Raw genomic sequence first — 24,931 nt, 5'->3', positions numbered from 1 at the left:
AGGGAAAAATAACATGAACTAGTTCTTACATCACCATCATTACATTAATGTTCATCCTACATCCTAAACTCAAAGATCTACTCCATTACAAGAAGATTACAACAAGAACACAAGAAAAAACATCATCCACATGAAAGGGGGAAGACTTATCTTGAAGCACGTGCATCCCTTGAAGATCTTCTTGCTCCGGTGTAGGATGGATCGGTGGAAATGAAGAGTTTAGGGTCTCCCCCAGAGTAGGGAGGCACCTTCCACAAGCCAAGACCCTAGGGTTTTAGAAGATAATCTAAGATACCCCAAAAGGGTTGCAAAAAGTGGTATTTATAGGGTCCAGGCACGACACGACCGTGTCTCTTGGCACGGCCCAGGGAGCACGAGCAAAAGAGTAGAAACAAGTAATAATAAATGAACAAGGTGTGATAAAGTAAATCATATGCAATGAATTACAAGTAGATGAGCGTTAAATAAGGCTAAAAAACCATATATGACCTACGCTTATCAGTCTCAACTGACGGAGTTTGGAGGTTCCAAGCGATTAGAGCAAGGATCGAGACAACCTCAATATTCGAGCGATCAGAGAAGGATTTTAGGCAATCGAAGATGACGAGATTCAACAATTCAAAGGAGGCGATTAAGATCAAAATTTGATCACATTTCAGGCATCTGAAAGGAGTCCAGGCGATCAGAGGCTGTGGGAAATGTTATCAACAAGATAAAATTTGCAGTGAAGTTAGCAAGGACTAGGTGACCGTAGTACTTTTAGTCAACCGGAATAGTATCATGTCAACATCGACATGAGTTCTATAAAAGGAGGCTTGAGGCTCTTGTTTCAAACATAGTCACGATCCAAAATTCTATTATTCTCTTCATGCTCTTCTTGTGCTCCTGTGTTGACGCATTACACTGCGCTTGCAAACTTCAATTTTAATCCGGAACTAGGGCTAGTAAAAAATTTCTTTCTTTTTAGTTGTCATACATATTGTATTTGATTGTGTTTTAATTTTTAGATTCTTTTTAAAAGATTTCTCCACCTCCAAAGACTTTCTGGAAAGGAGAGTTTATAAATAAGAATTGATTTTTAATTTAATACTGCGTACTCTTGGTCTTACATGCTTATCATGTTAAATACTCTATTGATTTTTTCATGCTTATTGTGTTAAGTAGTATTCTATCCATCCTTATGCTAAGTATATTCAAGTATTGATTAATTTGTCGGTGTTTGGATTTATTTATTACAAGATAGTTTAAATTTTCATTGCATACTCTTGTTCTGGTTTAAAAGTTAGTTTTTAATATTCAATCTATCTATTCATATAAAATTTGTAAATGTTATTCATCCCTCTAGCGTTAATTAGATCTTACAAATGGGTATCAAAACGAGTTGAGTTGGTAGAACAATAGAAAAACTTAATTAAGTTTATATCTAGGTTCGATAAAATGTATCATACTTGATGCATCTAGTTAAGTGAAACTAGCTGAAGCTAAATCATCTCATTCTAAATCAATTAGATCAATATGTTGTATTAATTAGTTAAGTTCGTTGATTCTTCTATTGGTTTTGTCATAGGAAATGATAATCCAAAATAAGTCTCTCTGACTCGCCACGATCTGAAAGTTGATTTAAGAAACTCTTACTTAACTAACTCAAAGCAAAATCTAAATCTAACCTAGAGGTTGAATTTGTGCTTTGAGTCGGATCGAACCTTAATTAAAATTTACAATAATTTTAATCCTCCCAATCAAATTCCGTTGCATTCCTTGGTCTTTGAGGAGTTCGAATCCGGTTCTTTGGGTATATTCCGGCAGCTGGAGTCGACGCGGCGGAGAGGGTTTCTTCACCGGCCAACACCCCTATTTCTTCGTGTTCTGGCCATCCACAGCGCCATCCGACGCCGCGAGTCCTCTGAGGGGGTTCTCTGAGGAACGTGTAGCACACCGGAGCCACGAGCAACTCAATCGGAGCAAGAGAAGCCACGGAATCCAGTTTTTGTCAGCTGAAAATGCGTCGCACAGTGTCTGTCTTGGCCGGAGAGGGTTTTTCCGGGCAATTCGTAGTGCTGGCAGCGAGCGAAACACTCCGGAGACCAGAATCAAGCTCCAGAGGGATCAGTGAACCTGCAATATCGGTTTACCAGCTTGATTGACAAACAAGTTGTGAAGAATGCATTTAAAAATGGGAAGGAGGGATGAGTTTCTGATTTTTTCTGTTAAATGTTGTTTTTCTGATTTCGGCAGCTTCTAAACTTCCAGTTGTTAAGTTTTTGTCAATTCCATTCTTGAGCAATTTTGTTAACTTAGGTTATGTGGTTAATGGTTAGTTTTGGTTTGAGTTTAGATTTGGTATTGTCTGAATTCAGTTTCTGAAAACCTGGGCTTCATATTGTTCCGTGCCAAACAACACTATTCCGTGCCAAGTTCTTCATCAGTAGGTTAGGGTTTTATAGTTTAAGCTTTTATCCTTGATGTTGGTTAATTGAGTTTGAGTAGCTAGATGTTTTAGAGGTGTTTGAGTTTTGGCTGTTGAATTTGAAGTTACTATTCCGTGCCAAATTTATCAGATTGAGGCTTAATTAGCTTAGGTGCATTTGTTAGCTAATTCCATTGGTTAAATACATTGCATTAGGGATGATAAGTTTCATTGTTAGATAGTTTTGTTTTGTTTCTTGATTTCACATTGGTTTGCATGCTTAGGTTAAATTGATCCTTAGGTTTGTTTGTTTGTTTCCATTGCATTTCATTACTTCCTTATGTGTTGCTCTTGCATTTCCTTTAAAAATCTCAAAACCCCCATTTCATATGTGAAAACTAAAAAAAAAAGAACGACACGTAAGCTCGAATTAAACGATTTTCTACTAGCCCTTGGAAAAATACGACTCGAAGCCCCTATACTTCATTTGTTTGTATTTATCGTGGGTTTTCGATAAATTTATAAATTCTAATTTGCAACCCTACTCGTGACATATAGCAAATCTAGGGTTGTCAGCAATCCAAGTGGTGAATTGTGCATTCAGTGTGTGAACAGACAATATCAAGAAAATAGTTCAAGCTAATAGAAGAGCAACCACCATCATCCATTACGGTCTGACTCAAGCTCAACTTGAGAAAATCATATCATTCAATGATGCAAAAGATCTTTGGTAAAAGCTGAGTGAAGTAAATAAAGAGTTAGCCAAATCAGAACAAGTTAGCTGCACCACTCTCATGACCAAGTCAGACTTAGATAACTCGGCAAATCAAATTCAACATGAATGGATACTGAATAGTAGATGCTTCAGACATATGATTGGAAACTAAGAGATGTTTACTTCACTCAAGCTAAAAGAGATGGGAACAATATGTTTCGAAAACAACGGCAAACTAAAGATACTCGAGTCAAGTAACATCACTTTAAGTTCAAGTTTATTTATTAAGAAAGTTCTTTATGTAGAATCTAAATTTTAACTTGCTTAGTATAAATCAACTCTGACACTGGATATAAGATAAAATTTCTTTCAAACAAATGCATGTTAAATTTGTTAAAGAACCAAACTTGACTTTGTTAGGAGTTAATCTACTATCTTCCTCACTCAAGTGTTTTGTTATGTAATAAGAGAAAGCTAAGTTAACATAGGAGACTATGAGTGAGTTTTGTTGCGCAATAAGAGAAAGCTAAGTTAACATAGGAGACTATGTCATATTCAATTTAGACACATATTAAGTAAAAAGTGTTTAGTTAGAGGTTTACCAATATTAACTAAAATAGGACAACTTAACTTGTGATACATGTCAAAAAGATAAACAAACTAATTCAAATCAAATTAGTTGTATTTTAGAAAGAATTTTTGAAAGTAATAAAATTAAATATTTAAATGGTAGTCAATATTATTTAGTTTTTATTAATGATTTTTCAAGATATACTTGGACCTATTTCTTAAGAAATAAAGATGAAACCCTAGAAAAACTTATAAAATTTATTTAAAAAATAGAAAATGAAAAGAATGTTAAACTTAAGAAAATTAGAAATGATCGTAGAAGAGAATTTGATAATCATAGGTTTAATGAATAATGGGTCTAAACATCATTTCTCATGTCCAAGAACTCCATGACAAAATTGCATAGTTGAATAGAAAAATCAAACCTTAATTGAAGCAACTAGAACCATGCTAAATTCATTCAACTTACCTAACTATTTTTTTAGTAGAAGAGATCAATACAATATGTTATGTCCAAAATAGGATACATATTAATAAAATTTGCCAAAACATGTCATATGAATTATTTAACAATAAAACTCCTTCAACAAAATACTTTAAAATTTTTGGATGTAAAATTTATATCTTAAACACAAAGGACAACTTGTCAAAATTTTCAAGTAAGGTAAATGAGAGAATATTTATAGGATATTCAAAAACTAGTAAAGGTTATAAAATCTATAATAAGAAAACTATTAGATTAGGAAAAATTTTAGATGACTCAATTAGAAATTAATAAAATAAGTGGCGATAACTTAGAGGAGTTAGATTTGACTCAGATGAAGATCAATTTTTAAATCAATCAATAGAAGAGTCAACTCAAAGTAAAAAATCAAAGTATAAGAACATCTAAAACTAACACTAACTATCCAATTGAACAAATTATATAAAACTCAAGTCAATGAGTCTGAATTAGATCTTCTCATGAAACCTAAGTCAAATAACATTAATATCCAAAATAGAATCAAAGACCATAGATGATGTTTTACTTAATCTAGATTGAGTAATAGCTATGCAAAAGGAGTTAGCTTAATATGATAGAAGTTGACTTAGTACCTAAACTTAATAATAAAACTATTATTGTATACGATGAGTATTTAGGAACAAACTTAATGAAAAAGATGAAATTACTAGGAATAAAGCTCGTCTTATAGCTCGAGAGTTTAGTCAAGTACAAGGATTGGATTATGATGAGACATATGTTTCTATAGCTAGACTTGAATCAATTAGGATGTTATTAGCTTGTGCAATCCATAAAGGGTTTAAATTATTTCAAATGGATGTAAAATTGACATTCTTAAATGGATTTATTAAAGAATAGGTATATGTAGAATAACCACATGCTTTAAAAATTTAGACTGTCCAAACCATATACTCAAACTTTAAAAAAATACTTTATGGACTAAAGTAAACACCTAGAACTTGATATAAAAGGTTGTCTACTTACCTAAACTCTAAAGATTTTAAGTAAGATAAAATTGATCCAACCTTATTTATTAAAACTCATGATAAGGACATTATTAAAGCTCAAGTCCATGTAGTTGACATTATTTTTGATTCAACAAATAGTTCATTTTAAAAAGAATTTAAAAAAAGAAAGTTCTAAATGAACTTAGTAGGAGAACTAATTATTTTTTAAGTTTGCAATTAAAACAAACTAAGGATGGTATTCATATATACTAAATTAAATACGCTAAAGAACTAATTAAAAGATTTGGAATGGAAAACTCAAACGAATTAGCAACTCCAATGATTTTAAATGCAAAATTAGATAATGAACCAAATGAAAAATATATAGATGTTGAGTACTATAGGAGTGTTATAGGTGGACTCTTATACCTAACAACTAGCCAATCCGATATAATTTTTGTAGTGGGTATGTGTACAAGATTTCAATCTTATACTAAAGAGTCACATTTAGCAGTAGTCAAAATAATTCTAAGATAAATAAAAGAAACATTAAATGTAGGACTTTGACATCCAAGAATAAATAATTTTGATTTAATTGAATTTATCGACTCAAACTATACTAGATGTAAGTTAGATAAAAAAACACTAGTGATAGTTGTCAATTCCTGAATCAATCTTTAATTAATTGGAGTAGCAGGAAATAATACTGTGTGGCTTTATCTACCACCAAAAATTGAATATGATGCAATAGGTGAGTGTGTAGCTTAATTGTTGTGGATGAAACACACACTAAAATATTATGGACTCGATTACAAGAGATTCAAGTTTTAATTGATAATATTAGTTCAATTAATTTAATCAAAAAACTTGTACATCATTCTAGGACTAAGCATATAGAAGTTAAACATCACTTTGTTAGAAATCATGTAACAAATGAAAATATTAAACTTAAATATATAGAATCTAAGTCTAACATAACCAATATCTTTACTAAACCTTTAGTAAAAACTGAGTTTAATACACTTAGAAGAAGACTTCGATTATATATAGTTGAGTAAACAATTATTCTATTGCTAGTTTGACTTGTCTCAATTTCATTTTGACTTGTATTGACTTATCTTATTTTATGATGAATCACTTGACTATGTAGTGAAACTTTTTGACTTCTATGAACTTTTGTTGACTTGTAGCAACTTGTGATGTTAATTTAAGTTTGCTTCAATTAGTTTATCTCTTTTTCAAGTCTTACTTACTTGCTTACTTAAGTAAACAACTATTCTATTGCTAGTTTGACTGTTTCAATTTCATTTTGACTTGTATTGACTTATCTTATTTTAGGATAAATCACTTGAGTATGTAGTGAAACTTTTTGACTTGTATGAACTTTTGTTGACTTGTAGCAACTTGTGATGTTAATTTAAGTTTGCTTCAATTAGTTTATCTCTTTTTCAAGTCTTACTTGCTTGCTTATATACTTAAATATTTTACTCATTTAATTGTTGTTTAACTTATGATTGACTTGTAATAAATATTTATTTTAACTCATGTACTTATCAATCATTTTTATCAATAAAACTCTTATTAACATGCTATATAAATAAAAAACAAATTCAAAATCAACAAACAAACTTGTATTATCAAGCTCTATAAATTTAAAATATAAAAATTTTAAACAATCAAATAAATTTGAATTGCAAGCTCGATAACATCTAAACGAATCAAACTCAAACTCATAAAGAAGAAATCAAATCAAGCTTAAATAATCATTTCAACGGTTTGATTCATTTTAAACTTGACTTGACTTAGCTCATCTCTGCTCGATTATCTTATCAAACAAGTTTGAATACCATAAAATTTAATTCGTCTTGGCTCCTATTGGTCACTTACAACTGAGCTATAGGCAAGAGCTTGTTGTTCAATAAGAAAAGGACTTTGCATATTTCTTCATAACAAAATTATCCCAAAAAAAAATCTACTTTAAAAAGGGGGAAAAATCCAACTTAGGACTACTAGATGGGATCAGTGGTCTCATTTACCGGAACCAAGAAGTGCACACACCAACAACATAGAAGGTTAGCCATTGGAGTATTGCAGCTTAATCTCATAATCGAATAAAAAAAAACAATAACAGAACTCAGATGGATGCAGCAAAACAAGCTGCCAACGAAAGATCAGACCTCATCAGTTGTTATGTAAAATAACCAAAGAAATCTTATTTTAATTACACGATATAAGACTCTATTTATAATTAGAATTTGGTTGGAGCATAGATATTAATCATGCCCAACTTGTTACAAAGATATTCCAAAGAAGCCTATTGTTGTGAACCGAATAGGGAAGGATTTGAACGCGAAGAGAGGGTGCGTTTTCAATAAAATCTTTTCTTCCCGTCGTATTTTCTTCTTTTCCAAGAAAATATGATGCACAAAGGTGGCAGTCGACAGTTGCTTGCTATGGGGGAAATGGAACTGGCAGCAACTCACGACGAGAAACAGGGAAGCCCTGCGACATGTCTGTTTTCACCTTACTGGTGTGATGAGATGGCCGGATGAAGGCAATGTTGGATTCGACTGCTTTCTGATGAGGAGAAACCCAAATCTGTGGCTGGGCGTCGACAATGGCGAAGGGCGTAGAGGAGCAAGGGGATCCGAGGCTTCGATCCTCACGCGGACGAGGCTAGGGTTTGGGAGTTGGAGGTTGACGGAAGTAAATGAGGTTGCCAAAAGAAATCCTCTGCAACTGCTGTGGTGGTGAGCGTGCGCAGGATTGTACGCGGGGCAGTGATAACACTCATTTTTATAGTTTATTTTGGTTCTAATACTTGATGTTTTTTACCCTCTCGTTGTGTAACTATTGAATATTAACACATATTGTGAGTAGGAACTTATTTTGGACCTTATTATTTATTCCTACAAATTTTGAATTGAATCTAACATTTTTTATGTATTTTTGTAGGATACTCAAAGAGTCATGAAGTTGGAGCGAGTTGGAGCGCATTTTGATGTGTTTAGAGGTCATTTTAAGTGTTTCAGAGGCTACCAGGGCCGTGCTTCACCTCTCCAGGCCGTGTCTCACAAGGCATGGCCATGCCCCACCTTGCCCAGGCCGTGTCTCACAAGGCACAGCCGTGCCTCATCTTCCCAGGGGTCAAGACACGGTCATGCCTCAACTAGACTACTCTGTAGACCAAAAGTAAAATGACCATAACTTTTAGCTCAGATGGAACCACGGGGCGTGTCATATATCAAAATGACGAGGACTTCAAGATCTACAACTTTTCTTCAGGGTGCACTAATGGATTCCTTCTCTAAGCCGTGCTAAAAGGCACGACAATGACACTTCCACAGAATACTTCCTAATCCGGGTCGTGTCTATCTTACCGAAGGGCTCTCTCTCTAGGCCGTGTCTAATAGGCACGGCCGTGCCTATTTTACAGAAAAGTGACTTCTCCAGGCCGTGCCTATTTTACAGAAAAGTGACTTCTCTAGGCCATGAGGCACGGCCGTGCCTCATATTGCCAAGGCCGTGCCTCACTTTTCCAGAGCCCAAACACGGCCGTGCCTCAGTTGGACTATCCTGCAGACCAAAAGTAAAATGACCATAACTTTTTGCTCCGATTGAACCACGGGCCGTGACACCTACCAAAATGAAGATAACTTCAAGCTCTACAACTTTGCTTCAGGGGGTTCAGACAGATTCGGCCTCTATGCCATGCTAAAAGGCACGGTAGTGCCTCACTTGTAGAAAACCTCCTATTCTGGGTCGTGCCTAAGAGGCACGACCGTGCCTCTTTTCATAGGGGCGTGCCTTGTCTGGGGCGTGCCTATGAGGCACGCCCGTGCCTCATTTCCAGGGGTGCTTACCCCAGGCCATGCCTTGAGGCACGACCGTGTCACGGAGCAGTTCAAAAGGGTATAAAAGTTGATTTTTGTGAAGAAAAAGACATTCTTCCCTTTGGACCTGACCTAGGGGCTAGCCGCCACTTTCCTTTCACCGTCATCATTATCCTCATCCATCACCACCGCCAGAAAGAAGTCAACGGGGGTTCCGTCTTCAAATCCGACCATCTTCCTTCTACCAAGGAGTCAAGGGGGTTCCTTGTTCCTTCATACCATTTCACCTACCGCTTCAACCACACGGAGTTTGCATCGGAGTTGGGGGTTCCATCGTCGCCGCATCCTTCCGTGGAATTTTGTCGCTTCGCATCCACCTCCGGCCAGGGACATTGGGAGAGTCATTTTACTGTCTATTTATCAGCTTAGATTAAATTCTGCACATTAGATGTTTGTTTAAATTCCTCTTACAGTTTTGGATGTTGATTGTTCTTAGTTTTCCTTTGTTTATTTGTTGATGCATTTATTTAATTTGTTGACGCACTTTCTTACTTCGTTAATGCATTTTATTTTCAGCACTTTCGTATTCGCAACTCTATTTACAAAGTTTCATGTTCTTTTTGTTCTTTAAATTTAGAACTCAAAACAACAACCCCCATCCAATACAAAAGAAAATCTAAATCCCCAATTTAGTTAGGGAGACGACTAGAATTACCACACACCGTCTACAATCGTTGGGAGACGACTCGAGTTGCCCTATACTAATTTAGTTAGGAGATTCAGTATTAATTAAATTGACGTGCTCATTTACACGACAATCTGAGCCGCACGCGTTAGGCAACTGCGGCGATAATTGAAGCAGAGCCGATGGGAGCGGCGATAGGCACGAACGCAAAAGAAGCAGAAGCAGAAGTAGAAGCAGAATCGATGGGAGTGGCGACAGGCGCAAGCGGCAGGTGACAGCGAACGCGATCGCGATAAGGGAAATCGCGATCGTGAGGGACGCAAGAAAAATCTAACCGTTGGCTCTGATACCATGTTATGTTATGTAAAATAATAATAAAAAAAAATCTTATTTCAATTACATGATATAAAAGTAACAAATATTTACAGCTACTATCTTCTGCAAACTTATTCTACACCTTAAAAATATCACACGGTCGGCCCCACGACTACAGCTACTATCAATTAATAAGAAAGCAGCAATCCATTTAATAAAGGAACACCCAGAGAAAGATCGGAAGGTCGATTGAAATACTTCTGGGAAGTGCGGCGGCATCATGGAAGCAAACTATAGGTAGCCATTCATCGAAAGCTCATATCAGATTGAAAACCCTAAAAACGCGGCGCCTAAATCTAAAACTTCGTGAAGTCCGATCTTTTACAGGAGCAAAGCAAAGCAGCTCGCTCGACCAACAAATGCGAGACGGAGATTTCCGATGAAAAGCAAACAACTCGAACGGCGCAATCGGAGCTCCAAGGGAAAAACAAAAACAAAAAATGGCCGTCGAATCGACCAGTAAGCAGAAGAAGAAGAAGAAGAAGAAAGGAGAGGATCTGGCGATTGAAGAGGAGAAGTTGCGGAGAAAACTCACGTAGGATCGAAGGAACGCCATCTTCCCTCCTGGAACAGGAACTCGATCACAGATTGTTATGGATGGATGAATGCTCTCTGCTCAGTGCCAGTGAAAATAAGAGAAAGGGAATGATGCTACGTTTCATTTATGACATTATAATTCATAGAAAACAGAACATATATATATATATATATATATATTAAAAATAAATACTAGAATTAAATAAGCACAATATAGAATTACATAGAAAACTAAAACATTCACTCAAATTATCAAATGAAGACAATTGATACATGCTACAATTAATTAATGATAGTCGGTGGGAAATTTCTGTGGGACCGGATCGACCACCCTCAGGAATTGAGTCCACGAGACTAACTGGGATTTATCATTTTTTTTACAATTAATTAAGCTAAATAAAAACAGCTGATATAACTAAATGAAGACTCATTGATGCTAAATAAGAGGACCTGTGAACTAGAAAAAAAAATTATATACAAAATTATTGATTTAATAAAACTGGTTTAAGATGGGAAGGAGATTTTCATCCTGCAAACAGAATTGAATAGCAAATGTGGGCGATAGAAGAGAAAAACAACATTGAGATACATGTTTCAATAATCTGGTTTCAAGGATGTTACAGAGTGATTATAAGAGAGAAGAAAAAAGTATGGTCTGTGCATTACCACATGAATTTCAGTATGTAATGAATAGTTATAGAAAAAGGCTCCTGCCATTGTTTTTCTTTTCTGGTACTAAGGCTCAATCAAATTCACTTTCTTTCACTTGTTTTTCCTCATCGTCCAGAAGGCTGCGAAATACCGATTCTGCATTTTTTGGGGAAAAAAAAATAATACAAGTAAGATTCCGGTTCTCGTTGATAATCCTATTACCATTGATTTAGTGTTTTAGAAAAAAGTAAATTGATTTCAGCACAATAGCTCAACTTGAGGAATAAATGATTAACAATCAATTTTGACATGGACAAGGCAGGTGTTGATGTCGATATCCCCAAAAAAAATTACCCTCCCGTTCAGAATATGAAATTTTAAAGTGATCTTTCTTAATAGTTTTAAGTTTTTGGAGTAAATGATTAACAAAGCATGTTTAAGACTTTGAATGTTCTGAGAAAGAAGCAGAAGATGAACTAAATGGATTGTGCGAACAATGAAATCCAGAAAAAAAAATAAATTATTTAAAACTAGGCTCATACGTTCAATCAAAACCTAGTTCACAATCTGGTCAGGCCAAAGTTACAAACTCGGTTAAGTCATGAACTTCTTAACCAAACCCATACCAAGCCGACTAATTGAGCTAGACTTCCATCTTTTTTATGTTATTTTTGCAGTATAACTGATAAAGTTAAGCTGCTTGGACCTATAAAACCTATGAGCTGGTTGAATAACACTTAAATTGAGTAATTGGATCACAGAACACTGGCTTCATTTAATTTTAAAGAGAAGCTGATAAACAAACAAAAAGATTACAAGCTTACTTGCATCATTGAGAGAGGATTTGCAGTGTATGTTGTCTCTATTATTTTCTCCTTCTGCAAATATGGAAGAACAGTATATCATAAGAATAACTGAAATAAGGCAAAGTCGATAACAACAGTTGTGTATACCTCCATGACAAATCCATAATGAAAAGCAACCTTCTTCACATCTTCCAAACTAAGTTCAATGGACATCTCCTGAATGAGATTTATAACAGCTTTAAGCAAGGGGAAGGTTTTGATGAGAAACTTAAGACATAATCTTAAGGAAATAGAGTACATACATCCTCAGGTGCATATGAGTCTGCAAAATGATAAAGGAGAGGACCCAAATTTATCCATACCTGTGAATTTATAAAGGCACACCTTCAACTTGAGCAAAAGAAACCAATGTTGGAGTATTTATAGGGAAAAACCATTCATGGAGATAAACAATCAAGACAAACCAAATAATAGACAATTCATTCCGAAAGAGGGACATACTCCTCCAGTTTTCAGGATCTTTGATATAGTTTCAATGTATTCAACAATGTTATGTGCTGTGTCAATGAAAAAACAAGTCACAACAGCATCCCATGAACCTGCATGAAACCACAGACAATAAAGTAAGAATGTGTCAAAAACTGAAGTAAATTGTAATAACACAGTACTTCAAACAAGGCTGTCAACTAAGTGATAGTTGATAGTCCAAAACCTTTAGGGGGCGTTTGGTTCAGGGTTATCTTTGATAACCTTGGTTATCTGTCCAAGGTTATCAATGATAACCTTGTTTGGTTTAGGTTATCAATAATTCCCGAGTAATATAATATGACCGCCACGTCAGCAAAAGGGGTTATAAGCCTGTAATCTGATTACTTAAGCAGACTAAGGTATTTGACAAATCCGGGGTTAACAATAAATTTAGTACAAAAATATCCTTCAATATTTACATTTAAGACAGAAATATCCGCGAGAGCTTCGGCTCCGCCGCTGAGAGAGGCGGCGCCCGTACCCTGCTTCTCCACCACCATCTCCGTCGCCGCTACCGGCATGGGCCTCCACTTCCCACCGCCTCCTTCGGCGATTCCTCCGGCAGGCTCCCCAAGCCTCAGGTTACTGCAGAGGAAGCTTTACCTGCCGGTCTTCTTCTCCGATGCGACTGCACCGATGGCGGTGGAGGCGCCGCAGTCAGCAATCGCAAGGACTGAATTCGATCGGGCGGCGCAGACTGAATTCGATCGCGCGTCGCAGGCTGGCGCAGCGGTGCGCGCCCACCCGATGGCGGTAGGGTCCACGGATGCACCTTCTCCATTACCAGCACGACCACCGTCTTTATCGGCCCGGAGGAGGCGCCTCCTCCGCCTCCGGCGAGAAGGAGAACGATAAAGAGCAGGGCCGCAAGGGAAGAGGAGGGTCGGTGGGACTCGTCGATGGCCGCAAAGACGATGCCAACCGTGGGGAACGTCACCGCCGTAAGGAAGCGACTCGACCACGCTCTCGGAAAGATCCGCGGGCGAGAGATTTGGTGGCGAAGGCTAGGAGATGATAGAGCTTGGTGGCGATGACGACAGCGGCGGGAGCTTCCGGGCCCGATCCGAAGACATCAGCGGAAGAAAGCGCTCGTGAAAGAGGATTTGTAGGTGGGGAGAGAAGAGAGAAGAGAAAAGTCGTCGGCGGAAGAACGCGGGCGAGAAAGAGGAGCGATTGGAGCGGGCGGAGGGAAGGGATTGGAGAAAGAGAGACGGGGAGATGGGTTAAGCAGGGAAGGATAATATTGTAAATTTCAAATTACGGCATATGTTAAAACCTTCTACCAAACAAGTTTTTATTATATAACTTAGATTTGAACCAAACACATTTGGTTATATTTTATTCTCAATAACCTTGGTTATGTGATTACTAGGTAATCACATAACCAAGGTCATATATTATAACTTGAACCAAACGCCCCCTTAAGCTTTTTCCAACTTTAAATAAGGTCTCTGACTTCACAAGAGAAGCAAAAAATACAAGCTTAGCAGCTGCTTCAAGTTCTTTTGCAAAAGAAAACAGTTTGAACCTACCTATCAATACTCTATCATTGACAAGGCTGCATTAGTTAATCGTCAAATTTGATTTTTACAAGGGCTCGTATCCTTCAACAGATCAGTAAAATTCATTTTCGCATGGGTCTGCTACCATGATTAGGCTTTTCATGTTCCTAAATTTTTAATTAATATCCTTCAGTAAATCAGTGTTTGACTCAAACATAATAATGCCTGTATCTACAATACACTTTTGTATGAATTTCCAATCTTCATCCGACTCTTCATGTTCCTAAAGATTTCAGTATTTTCGCAAAAATTTGCATTATCTGCCTCACATTGGCCTTTGTGAATGGCTTATGATATCTCATGTTGCTTCTGCTTTTGCGCATGCGAAACTTTCCACGTGGCCCTAGAAGTTTACATTTGAATGCACAACATTTGCATTAGGGTCATCGAAGGGTGATGTCAGACCGTCTGTGATGCCTCTTCTAATTCAACCATAAGAGATTAATTCTATCTTGTTATGACAACTTCTAAATTGATCTAATAGCTTTCTGGCGTATCAAAACAAGCTCAAGTTTAACTAGATTCACTTGACATTATATATTATTTTTAAAGAAAACACTCAGTGTTGTAAATGACGGTAGACGGTGGCAGGATGGTTAATGACCAACCACCTATTGCCTCAGCCGCCTAGGCAGTGCCTAGGAGTTGAATTTTTTTACTATTTTTATATATCATATTATAAATAGTCATAACCTTTGGCTTTCAACTTTCAACTTTCGGCTTCGACGTCTACACAAATGCTTCGGACGCAGGACGCATCACCGGACCTGCTTCAAACGCAGGACACATGTTGAACCTGGGCGACTCATCCAGATGCATCGCCTAGGCCTGGTGACGAGTCTAAACCCTTCACATGAGCCCAACGACGGGTCCAGAAGCTTCGCCCGAGCCCAGCGATGGGCCCAAAAGCTTCACCCGAAGCCGAAATGTCGAAATAAGGATAGCCTAACCTAACGACATGCATATACCTAAAGGCGGCGATTGGTTGTAGCATGCGGCAGCAGCGAGCAAAGGCGACGAGCGACAGTGGCAACAGTGACGAGCAGCAGGTGGCGGCGGCGGCGATTCGAGGCAGAAGGAAGAGCAAGTTGTTTGAAATCATCTAACGCATCCGGGGTTTTAACCTAAGTTTTGACTACCATCTATAAAAGACCGCCTTCCATAAAAGCAAGGTGGTTCACGTCCGCCTCCCGCCTAGGCGACGCCTAGGCCCACCTCCAACGCCATTTAGAACACTGAAAACACTTGATACTATGTTGCAAAGTGCTGGCATTTTTTTCCATAAAGTTGAAGATCGTAATTAAGTTAAAAGTAGTATCACTGATAAAAATAGAACTGCCTGGTATTTATTTACCCATCCATGCTGTGTACCAGATGTTCAGAAGGGCGAATCAGCTTATGGTACACAGTATATGATCCTTCTAAACTTCCCTGACCATGAGGCAATGATGGGCAAAGCCAGGGAAAGATGGTGAGATAAAATTGTAAAAATGTTAAATTATATTAGATAAAAACATCACGTGCATTAGCTATATATAATTCAATGCAGGAGAAGCAAAAAAAAAACCTAGACAATAAAATCCAAATCCTCTTGAATTCTGCATTACTTGGCTCTAAGTTTGGATTGGTTGGCATGGTAGAAACATACTATTATGACTGCCAATCGCTATCGAAGTAGTTGGAGCACAAGTAAATCTCACTCATGCTGACACAATTTTGTTGATATTAACTGAGACAGGGATCTCGATTGGTACAATCTAAAATAAATCAAGATAGGATGATTCTCTTCCCATAAGTCCTCATTTGATCCTGCATCACAGGGAGTAGATAAAAACCCTATAAAAAAAGAGAGGAGAGAGGGAGTGGGGAACATTGTAGCACCAACAACAACAAGAAGGAGAAAGAGGAGCGGCATCAAAGTTGGAAAAACCAAAATGTATCTTTATTTTGCACTCTGTTCAAATTCCAACTATGCCAATCTAGATGCAACACCCAGTGTTTCACTCAACTCCCTTTATTTCACTGGGATGTATTTATGTACATTTGGGTCTTGGAAAACTATGGAGTTGATCTTACTTTGACGTTGTGGAAATCCATGGTCCCATCCAATGCACAACATTCTTTTAGGTACCATCTAGGTATAATGCTTAGTTGAGATGACAGTTATATTTTTACACCCTGCTACTATAAAATTTTAATTTAATTGACTATTGATTATTATAGGCAAATATTAAAGGAAAACAAACTAAGTGGAATGAATTATGGGATTAAAACTTATTTGGCATACTTCAAAGCATGCCAAAGTGTGTCAAGAGGCTCCACAACATGGTTCTGAAACCATACCATTCCCATCAAAGACTGCAACTCCAACACAAAACAATACTGTAAAGCTTACTTATGAGTTTTGTTTTCATTCTCATACTGGATAGACTAGGCCAATCCAAATGGGGCAGATTAGTACAGATTACAATGGACATAGGAAAAATTGGCATACCAAGAGCAACACTCATCTAATCAAGCCTAGGATAATCAAAAAAGAACTAATAGTAATGATGCTGGTCTAAAACTGTCACCCTAACAGAGAACATTTGATCAACAGCAACCAATATGAAATATCTTTTATATCTAGTTATTTCATATGCCAATTGACCTGGTTTTCTCAGTGAAACGTGATATTTGTTCTAAGTGGCACTATCTAGTTATTTTATGCACCAATTGACCTGCCTGGTTTCCTCATAAAACATGATATTTGTCCAAGGTGGCACTGTGTATAACAGGAATTCAAATAGAAATACTTCTAAAGAAAATCTTAAATTCAATGATAGAAGGAAGCTAAAGATCCTAATGTGAGTTCCTTGAAAGGGAAACTTTGAATAGCATAAATGGTAATAGATTGAAATGTCCTTTACATTTTATCTATTAAATGTGCCTGGCAACCTGCAGTAATTTTGTGTTTCTACTAGGGATAAAATCCAACTTTACCTTCTTGACTTTCATCATTATAGACCTCAACAAAGTCACCAGCACACATAGAAAAGCCCTCGGTAATTCCTGCACTGTTTGAATGAGACAAAATATTTAGCAGATAAAGATAACAAAGAAATTTATAAGTTAGACCACTTAGCCCAACAAATTTGAAATTGTTGGAAGACTTGTATACATTTGACAAATTAAAACTTTCACTCAAATAGTTAAATCAAGAATTAGATAATGTGTTCACTATTTCCCAATGTAATGCACATTTGAACGTTTCTGTACTGACAAGGATAAATGACAAATCAACAAGAACCCTCATGTTAAATGACAAGCATTGTTAAGGCTTGTAGCCAGGACTAATTGCCACAAAGCAACTCAGGCAAATAAAGTCAAAGAGAAACAAGCTCGTAATGTGACTAAGATTATCAGACAATTTTATTAATATAAATTGTCAAATAGCATAATTGATGATTTATTAATGTTTCCTAACCCAAAACGAATCTGAAAGTGTTTGCAGACATCAATGCAGTAAAATATATGATAATAAGATACAAACCTGCAACTTTAACAGAATCAATATGCGTTCAGATAGTCCAAAAGATAGGAAGAAAGAATATCTAACTTACTATTATTGTACAATTGACCATTGCACTGGATTGAGAAATATGAATTTAATACAAGTAAATACCTTGATGGATGAATATCTGGAAATGAAAATATGAATTTAATACAAGTAAATACCTTGATGGATGAATATCTGGAAATGAAACAGCACGAAGTTGGTCTTTATCGAAAAGGGAATTACAATTGCTATGGATCCATGGATAAATTGTCCATTCCCCAGCCATTTGAGTACTGAAAAAGTTACAATTAATTGTTAATGGATGGCATTGTAAGAGAAAGAAATATTTGTTTAAAAAACAACTGATTCCTTACAAAATGAACATAAGAGACCAGAGATGAAAGCAATTTAGATGGTTAACATACTAGTTAAGGATATAATTAGAGCATATCATCATGTAGTATGAAAATTCATTCCCTTGGCTTATAAAACCTGTTCAATGAAGGGAAAAAATTGTCACCGTCAGAATATATAAATAGAGTAATAAGAGTAATTCAGAAAATTTTATACCAAGGCAAGAGATCTCCAAAGCTAGTCTACCAAGTCCAGCACCAGGGACTAAACAAGTAGGAGGCCTGCAAAAAAATATATTACAAAATTATCTTAACTGTTGAAATATTAAGTAAGAATACGAATGTGATACACATGCATGTCAAAATTTTCAAGCAAAATACTTGCTTATTAGAGATAATCCAAAGATGTACTAGCTATTGTTTGCAGTCCATTATACAAATCTTATCCTGCTACTGAACTAAAGGACTCCAAAATAGAGAAGCAAGGGAAAACTTAGTAACAGTAGGAATAGTTTGCTTCTTTTTCTATCACCTAAGCTATATTATTTTCATTTCATTCAAAATATTCTCCATTCAAACACAAGATAGTAATTCACGAAGCATATATTGCTTCATGACTATGCAGGTATTAGTTTTGTAAAACAAATTAGAAAATAGTTCAATAAAATTACAAACAATTTTCTCACACCATCAGCCAACATTTTAAGTAGTTATAGTTTATGAATCAACAGTTGAAATCATGAGTTCACTGACTAAATTTAGACCCATTCACCACCAGTTCAAGAGAACAATACATTATAATTTCTAGGCTTTCTAGAATTAAAGCTAAATACTTCAGTGCAGACCGATAATCAAATATTTATATATAATTTTTTCAGCTAATCTTCCAATATCAAGTATAAATTGTGAATTTTGACTAACCCAATTTAGTTAAGAACGACAGACATGAGATCAAGTGAACAACAGAAAATGGGAGAATAACCTTTCTTTGCAACGATCTGGAAATTGGTGATTAAGCTCATCAAGTATAGGTTTGTAACATTGGTCACGTTCCTTTTCACCCTATTTAAGGAAACAAATGTAACTCTCAGTTACAAAGATTCATATTCAATATATATATATATATGTGTGTGTGTGTGTGTATATATATATTGACAAAAGAGAGGATCATATTTCTGCAAAGTTTAACAAGTACCTCAGGTGCCCAATCTCTCACAATGTTTCTAATGATGCATCTTACCTGCCATGAGAATGAAAAGGAGAGCAGTGTCATAAAATTATCAGCTTGCAAGTGTTTATTCTAGAAATCAACAACATATGAAAACAAATTAAGTGAAATGAAATTTAAAACTTTATTAAATTCAAAATCTACAAAATAAACAATGCAAGAAGATGCAGCTATAATCAGCCGTACTATCTTACATAACTACCATCAGTTGCATTACACAAATACAATAGTACTCCCATAAGATGAAAAAGGAAAATCAATAGCGGCCTAAATCAGCAGATATCAATACAGAATCATCAAAGTTGCATCGGTATTGGCAAATACCAATCCCATCTTTCCTGATAAATCAGTCATCTCATATAGATGATTGATGGTCAAGTTTAAAAGAAGTAGAAATTTGAACAAATTACTAGAAATGAATTAATTCCACTAGAAAATAGAATAAATTAATTGAAAGTTTGTCAAATCATGAATGAAAAGGATGGAATACGTCTAAATTTTATCAAAGTAGATTGCTTTTAAGAAACTCGACCAATCCAATCAATTTTTTCTTGATCCTAGCTTGAATACCAATGAAGGATATAGAAAAAAGGAGATAATCCTTGTTGTTCTCGCGAATTCTAACTTAAATCCCTCACCTTCTCTCTATGTTTGTTGTAACTTGTAATATATAAGAAATAGCCTTGTTGTTGCATGTAATCTACAAGTAGGAGATGTAAAATCAAAGCCCAAGCACTTTTTACAATTGTTTTCCAAGACTACATTTCAACATGCCTTGTCCAAGCCTGTTAGTTTCTATTGGTCGATAGGATGAGATATTTCAGCTATGCCAATGAAATGGCATGACAGTCAAACTGTTAATACAATTCACAATTAAAACATTTGACAACACATTTTGACAATATGGATACTATGACAAATTCCATGTAAATAGTTAAAACAATTATTATATATCACAAAGTACCACAAACTTCAAGATATATTGGTATACACCATGAAATGCTAAATGAAGAAAGACACCCAACATAAATGAACTCTTGTTAGCATACAACATAAAAGATAAAACAGAAGTTGTACTGCTAGTAAATGAAATTTGTCAACAAAATTTGCTTGCAAAAATGACATTACTAGGGCACATGAAAAACTATACCATCTAGCAAATAAAACCAACCTTGTCGACATCAACAAGAGGAACATGTAACCGTGTCAATGGATCCATCCAATCGTGTGCATGAGGAGTTTCCTGCAACATATTTACAAGTAAAACAAATTTTCTTCAAGGCTCACCCTCTAAAGACTATTCTAAGAATGTGACAAAGAGGGATAATGAATTATAAAGAAACAACCAGATAATGCAAAGGCTCATCAGAACACCAACAATACTATCTACGACAAAATCCTTGAATGGAACATCCAATTGTTTACTAACGATGACACGCCCACTTGAATGAGAGAGAAACATGCAAATTATAAATAATAAAATAATTATAAAATATCCACTTTCCGTGCCCTATTTAATATTTACCTATCAAAAAAATTAAAACAAAAGAGTGCAACCGCTACCAGGAAATGATCTTATATGGTAGAGCATGTTATGCATCAGACAAGCACAATCCATATGATATCGAAATTGAAAGAACAAAAATTAGTTATTTCAAGCAATCTTACCCTTCCATTAGCAGAAGAGTTGGAGCAACAAGCATCTGAACCACCAACAATCTTCAAATCATCCATGCTACCATTGCACAAACCTTTTGGGTGAACAGAACTTGAAAACTTTTCCACAGTGGACTCATCCATATGTATCTCCTGTTGTTATCTACAGAAGTCAAATTTCTAATGAAAAAAATGAAGAAGTTTCCATTTTCAGAAACCAGAAAGAATAGTAACTATTTTGAAGTTTAAAATATAGGACCTCTTCCTTAGTTGTCCTTTCAAAGGATTGATCAGTCAATTTATTTGTTTTCTCAGAACTGGTTCGATCAGAGTCAGAAGCATTGCTTCCATTAATAGGAAGAGTTTGATCTGAGCAAATATTTCTTTCACTAGGCCATTTATCATTTTCAGCATGATGACTTTTAGGTAAATTCTCATCTTCACCAATATATATATCCTGGCTCATGTCAAGTGGTGGTTCAAAGGCCTGATGGAATCAAATTAATATAAGCAAACAAATTGTAGGAATTTAAATTCTTAAGGAAAATTAAATATCTAAGACTCAATGTTTACCTGAAGCATGCTCATTATAAAGTATGCATTGGCAGATACACACCTGCAATTTTCAGAAACAAATGATGTCTATTTCATGTACAAGAGGAGAGATAATATAGCTAAAGAATCTTATATCGCAATGTTGAACTGATTATGATGCAATGTATCTAGGAATTTGACTTTCTAGTAAGCTACACATGTTTCTATACTTTGGATTACAGTTTGCAGCACCACATACAAACTGGAAAGTTAACGCAGTAAAAGGTCTATCATCTACTAACAAAACCTTGGTAATTGACTTGATGCCTTGATGCATTAACATTCTTGCACCTTTGAAAGATACTGATAAGAAATATATATATATATATATATATAACCCAGAAACTTGTTTGATCATAGATTTAGTTGAATTTCTTATACTGCAGAATTGTAGATCTATAAGAATCTCGGGGAACAAGGATAGTTCCAACTCATCATACAACAAAACCTAAGTACGGTCTCCATTAAGGTCTACAAGGTGAGATTTTATAACACTCAAACAAGTGACATCATCCAACATTTCTTTTACTAAGTTGGCAAGAGTGCAGAGGTTAAATGATTGATTCAAGCACTGACCGCAATATCAAACATGAATCAGTATATATGGGAACAGATTGATATAAAATTTACCATGTTCCACACCACCAAACTCAGTACAGAAAGGACAGTATAATGTGTAACCTTGATTTACATAGCACAGACCAATTTTGGGGCCAGCTCATGCCAAAGAATGATAAGTAGAAACACAGATAAATTTCTTTATATTTGACCATAGCAAACAATGGGCTAATATGATCTCTGTATGCAAGTTGCCAAATAAAAGTTGAAATAAATCCACTTCAATCGTACTAAAACACATGTACCATCCTAATGGAACCTTAGATTTGTTCAAAGTCTATGAATGACATAAAACTATTGATTTTTTTTTTTAGAAACGAACAAAAACCTTGGTTTCAATCAAATAGAAGTTTGAATTAAGATTTAATCATTTAAGTAGAAGAAATTAATTACCGTCTAAGTTTCTGATACTTTGATGGAAGATGTGAGAGAAGTGCCTGCAGAAGCATTGGGATGGAGTTATACCTTCATTAAAAGGATAAAAATCATTCTCCTTCAAAAGTGTGTATTTTATGAATGCCAATACGGCATGCCAATAAACCTACTTGAAAGATAACACTAAAAACTTAACCCAGAGAAAGCGAGGAGCAATTTGAATATTTTCCTAAGCTGAAGAACTAAAAAATGACATGCATTTTAAACCATATTTTTACTTTATGGGAAGGTGGAAGCTTTCTGAAAGATCTTTCGTGTCTTCTGATATCCTCCTCAGAAGCAGCCGGGTAACTGAAGTAAACAGAAAAAAAAATCATGAAAACTAGAATTAAAAAATGAATTGCATTAAACAGGAAAAGTAAAATCCAAAAAAAATTAGGGTTTATGTTTAACCACAAATTCAAACCCCTATTAACCAATGGTGGTCAGGAGCAATAATCTCTTACAAACTGAAATGTTTATCAAACTCTCTTTTTCTTTTCATTCATTTTAATTTTCAAGGTGTATTGTGCAGACAACAGGGCCTACGAAATTCCAACGATGAATCATGGAAATCATCCGCTCTCCACATGCAATAAGACGAGAGGAAGAAGGGGATTCGGGGTACTTGAGATAGGCGCTGATGATGCGGCGCAGGGATTTGATCTCCATGGCTTCTTCAAGTTTGGTGTAGCGCCGCTCACTGCCTGCCGCTGCCGCTTCTGGCTCTGCTAACCCTTCTACTTGGGCTTCTCTAGGTCGCTTGTCCATCCCTTCTGCTTCTTCCTGTCGCTGCTTCATCCTTGTCGGCGAATCTACGCGAAACTGCGAATCGAGTGGAAGCACCGCGGTGGCGATCGTCACCAAAACCAAGGGAATTGGAATCCTCGTCTCGGTGGCGTCGGGCGGGTGCGTACCGCGTGCATAATAACCGGGCCATGAATGCTCTCCAGCCAACACTATTCGACCCGTTAAGCCATTATAAATAAATTTATTTGTTAACTGCTATAAAATTTATCTATCGATGAAAATTCTCAAATACAAATTTATTTTTTCAAAAGGCACATCTAAATTTAAATTTAAAATTTTTAAAAGACCTATTTAATTTTGATTTTTTTTTCTTCCTCAACCGCTTACTTCATTCATGATTTTTCAATGCATCCAAAATATATTTTAATTAAAAATACATTCATTAATTCGGATTCATATAATATTCACATCTCTCTACGATGAAAATAAATATCTTTTCTATCTGTTTGATCAAAATAATCGATCTCTCTCATCGCCTGAAATCACAGAAGTCAAAATCCTACTGACTCTCAATTCATAGCAAGTGAGTTAGGATTTTTGTCGAAGCTCATCTATTGATAAATTTACTCTCTCTCATTTGAATTTCGAATTTAGTTTTGTCTTGTCATCTTATTTATCGATATCAATGCTACTCATCTCCCTCCTCTCATATTGTAAATTATACTCCTATTTCACAATAGCGCTAGAAGGTCTTTCAACCTCTCGATCTAGATCATCTCCAAGGTATGTATTCTGTTTCTAATGTATTCCCCATTTATTGCACATGTTTAGGATTTATCTTTCACATTAACTTGCATTCTTTGATATTTTGCAATGTTTAAAGTTCCATAGTTGCACGTAACCTAACTTGTTATGGTTTAAGGGTGTATGGTATTTCAAAAAAACATCATTACTGTGGTGCTGGATTTTTTAAAAAAAATAGTACCACTCTGGTGGTGATGTTCAAAACCAGCACCACTTTGGTGCTGGATTTCAAAGTATAACATCACCCTAAAGAGCAATTCTCATATAATCAAAACAAGGTGGTTCTTAATTTCAAAAACCAACAATAGTGTTGTTGTTCTAAAATCAACACCACCAAATTTTAAAAAATAGAGAAGTTAAAGCGACATGATGTTGTTTCTGAAAAACCAGCATCAATGTTGATAAAAACGGAGATATAGTGGTATATTAATGTCAAAATTTGTAACTATTGTTTATGCATCGGGACATTTATTCTTTTCATATTAATAATTTATATTTTTTAAAATTATAGACATCAATTAATGTTGGCCAAAAACTCCAATGGACAAGTGTTTTAAGTCACATTAATGGTTTTTTGGCGCTCCAACAATAAAAGGAAAGAATCGTGGGTCTATTCATTTACACGATTGACACATACTGATCATTAAACAACCCCCTTTTGCTATTATATATAAATATAAGATATTCATCAAATTCGTAGTCTATTGATAAATGTATTTTAAAGTTGGGATTTAACATCTCAAACTTTTAGATTTTCATGTACTGTAGGACCGGTGTGCGTTAGAAAGGGGTGAATAGCACTCGTTCGTTCTTTCTATCAAAAACACTAGTAGCGAAATTAGATAACATAACATGAAC

The 24,931-nt window shown here is 35.7% G+C and overlaps 1 protein-coding gene across 1 annotated transcript; it reads right to left on the bottom strand.

The window, feature by feature from the left end:
- Window positions 1-11,135: 11,135 nt before the first annotated feature.
- Window positions 11,136-23,445, bottom strand: LOC141824323 (uncharacterized). The gene is given in 19 exon segments (XM_074711585.1): window positions 11,136-11,378; window positions 12,047-12,100; window positions 12,176-12,244; window positions 12,331-12,390; window positions 12,530-12,627; window positions 17,101-17,174; window positions 17,836-17,949; window positions 18,082-18,148; window positions 18,227-18,291; window positions 18,992-19,071; window positions 19,205-19,249; window positions 20,409-20,480; window positions 20,906-21,046; window positions 21,153-21,380; window positions 21,467-21,509; window positions 22,499-22,542; window positions 22,759-22,831; window positions 23,148-23,403; window positions 23,406-23,445. Coding segments are annotated over 19 exon segments (1,668 nt in total). The 3' UTR covers window positions 11,136-11,333.
- Window positions 23,446-24,931: the final 1,486 nt, after the last annotated feature.

This window comes from Curcuma longa, chromosome 3 (genome assembly GCF_044706935.1).
Source record: "Curcuma longa cultivar G26 ecotype Majalengka, Jawa Barat chromosome 3, ITB_CL_G26_1.1, whole genome shotgun sequence".
NCBI lineage: Eukaryota > Viridiplantae > Streptophyta > Magnoliopsida > Zingiberales > Zingiberaceae > Curcuma > Curcuma longa.
Note: the sequence above shows the minus strand (reverse complement) of the source record. Positions and strands in the feature narration are given on the sequence as shown.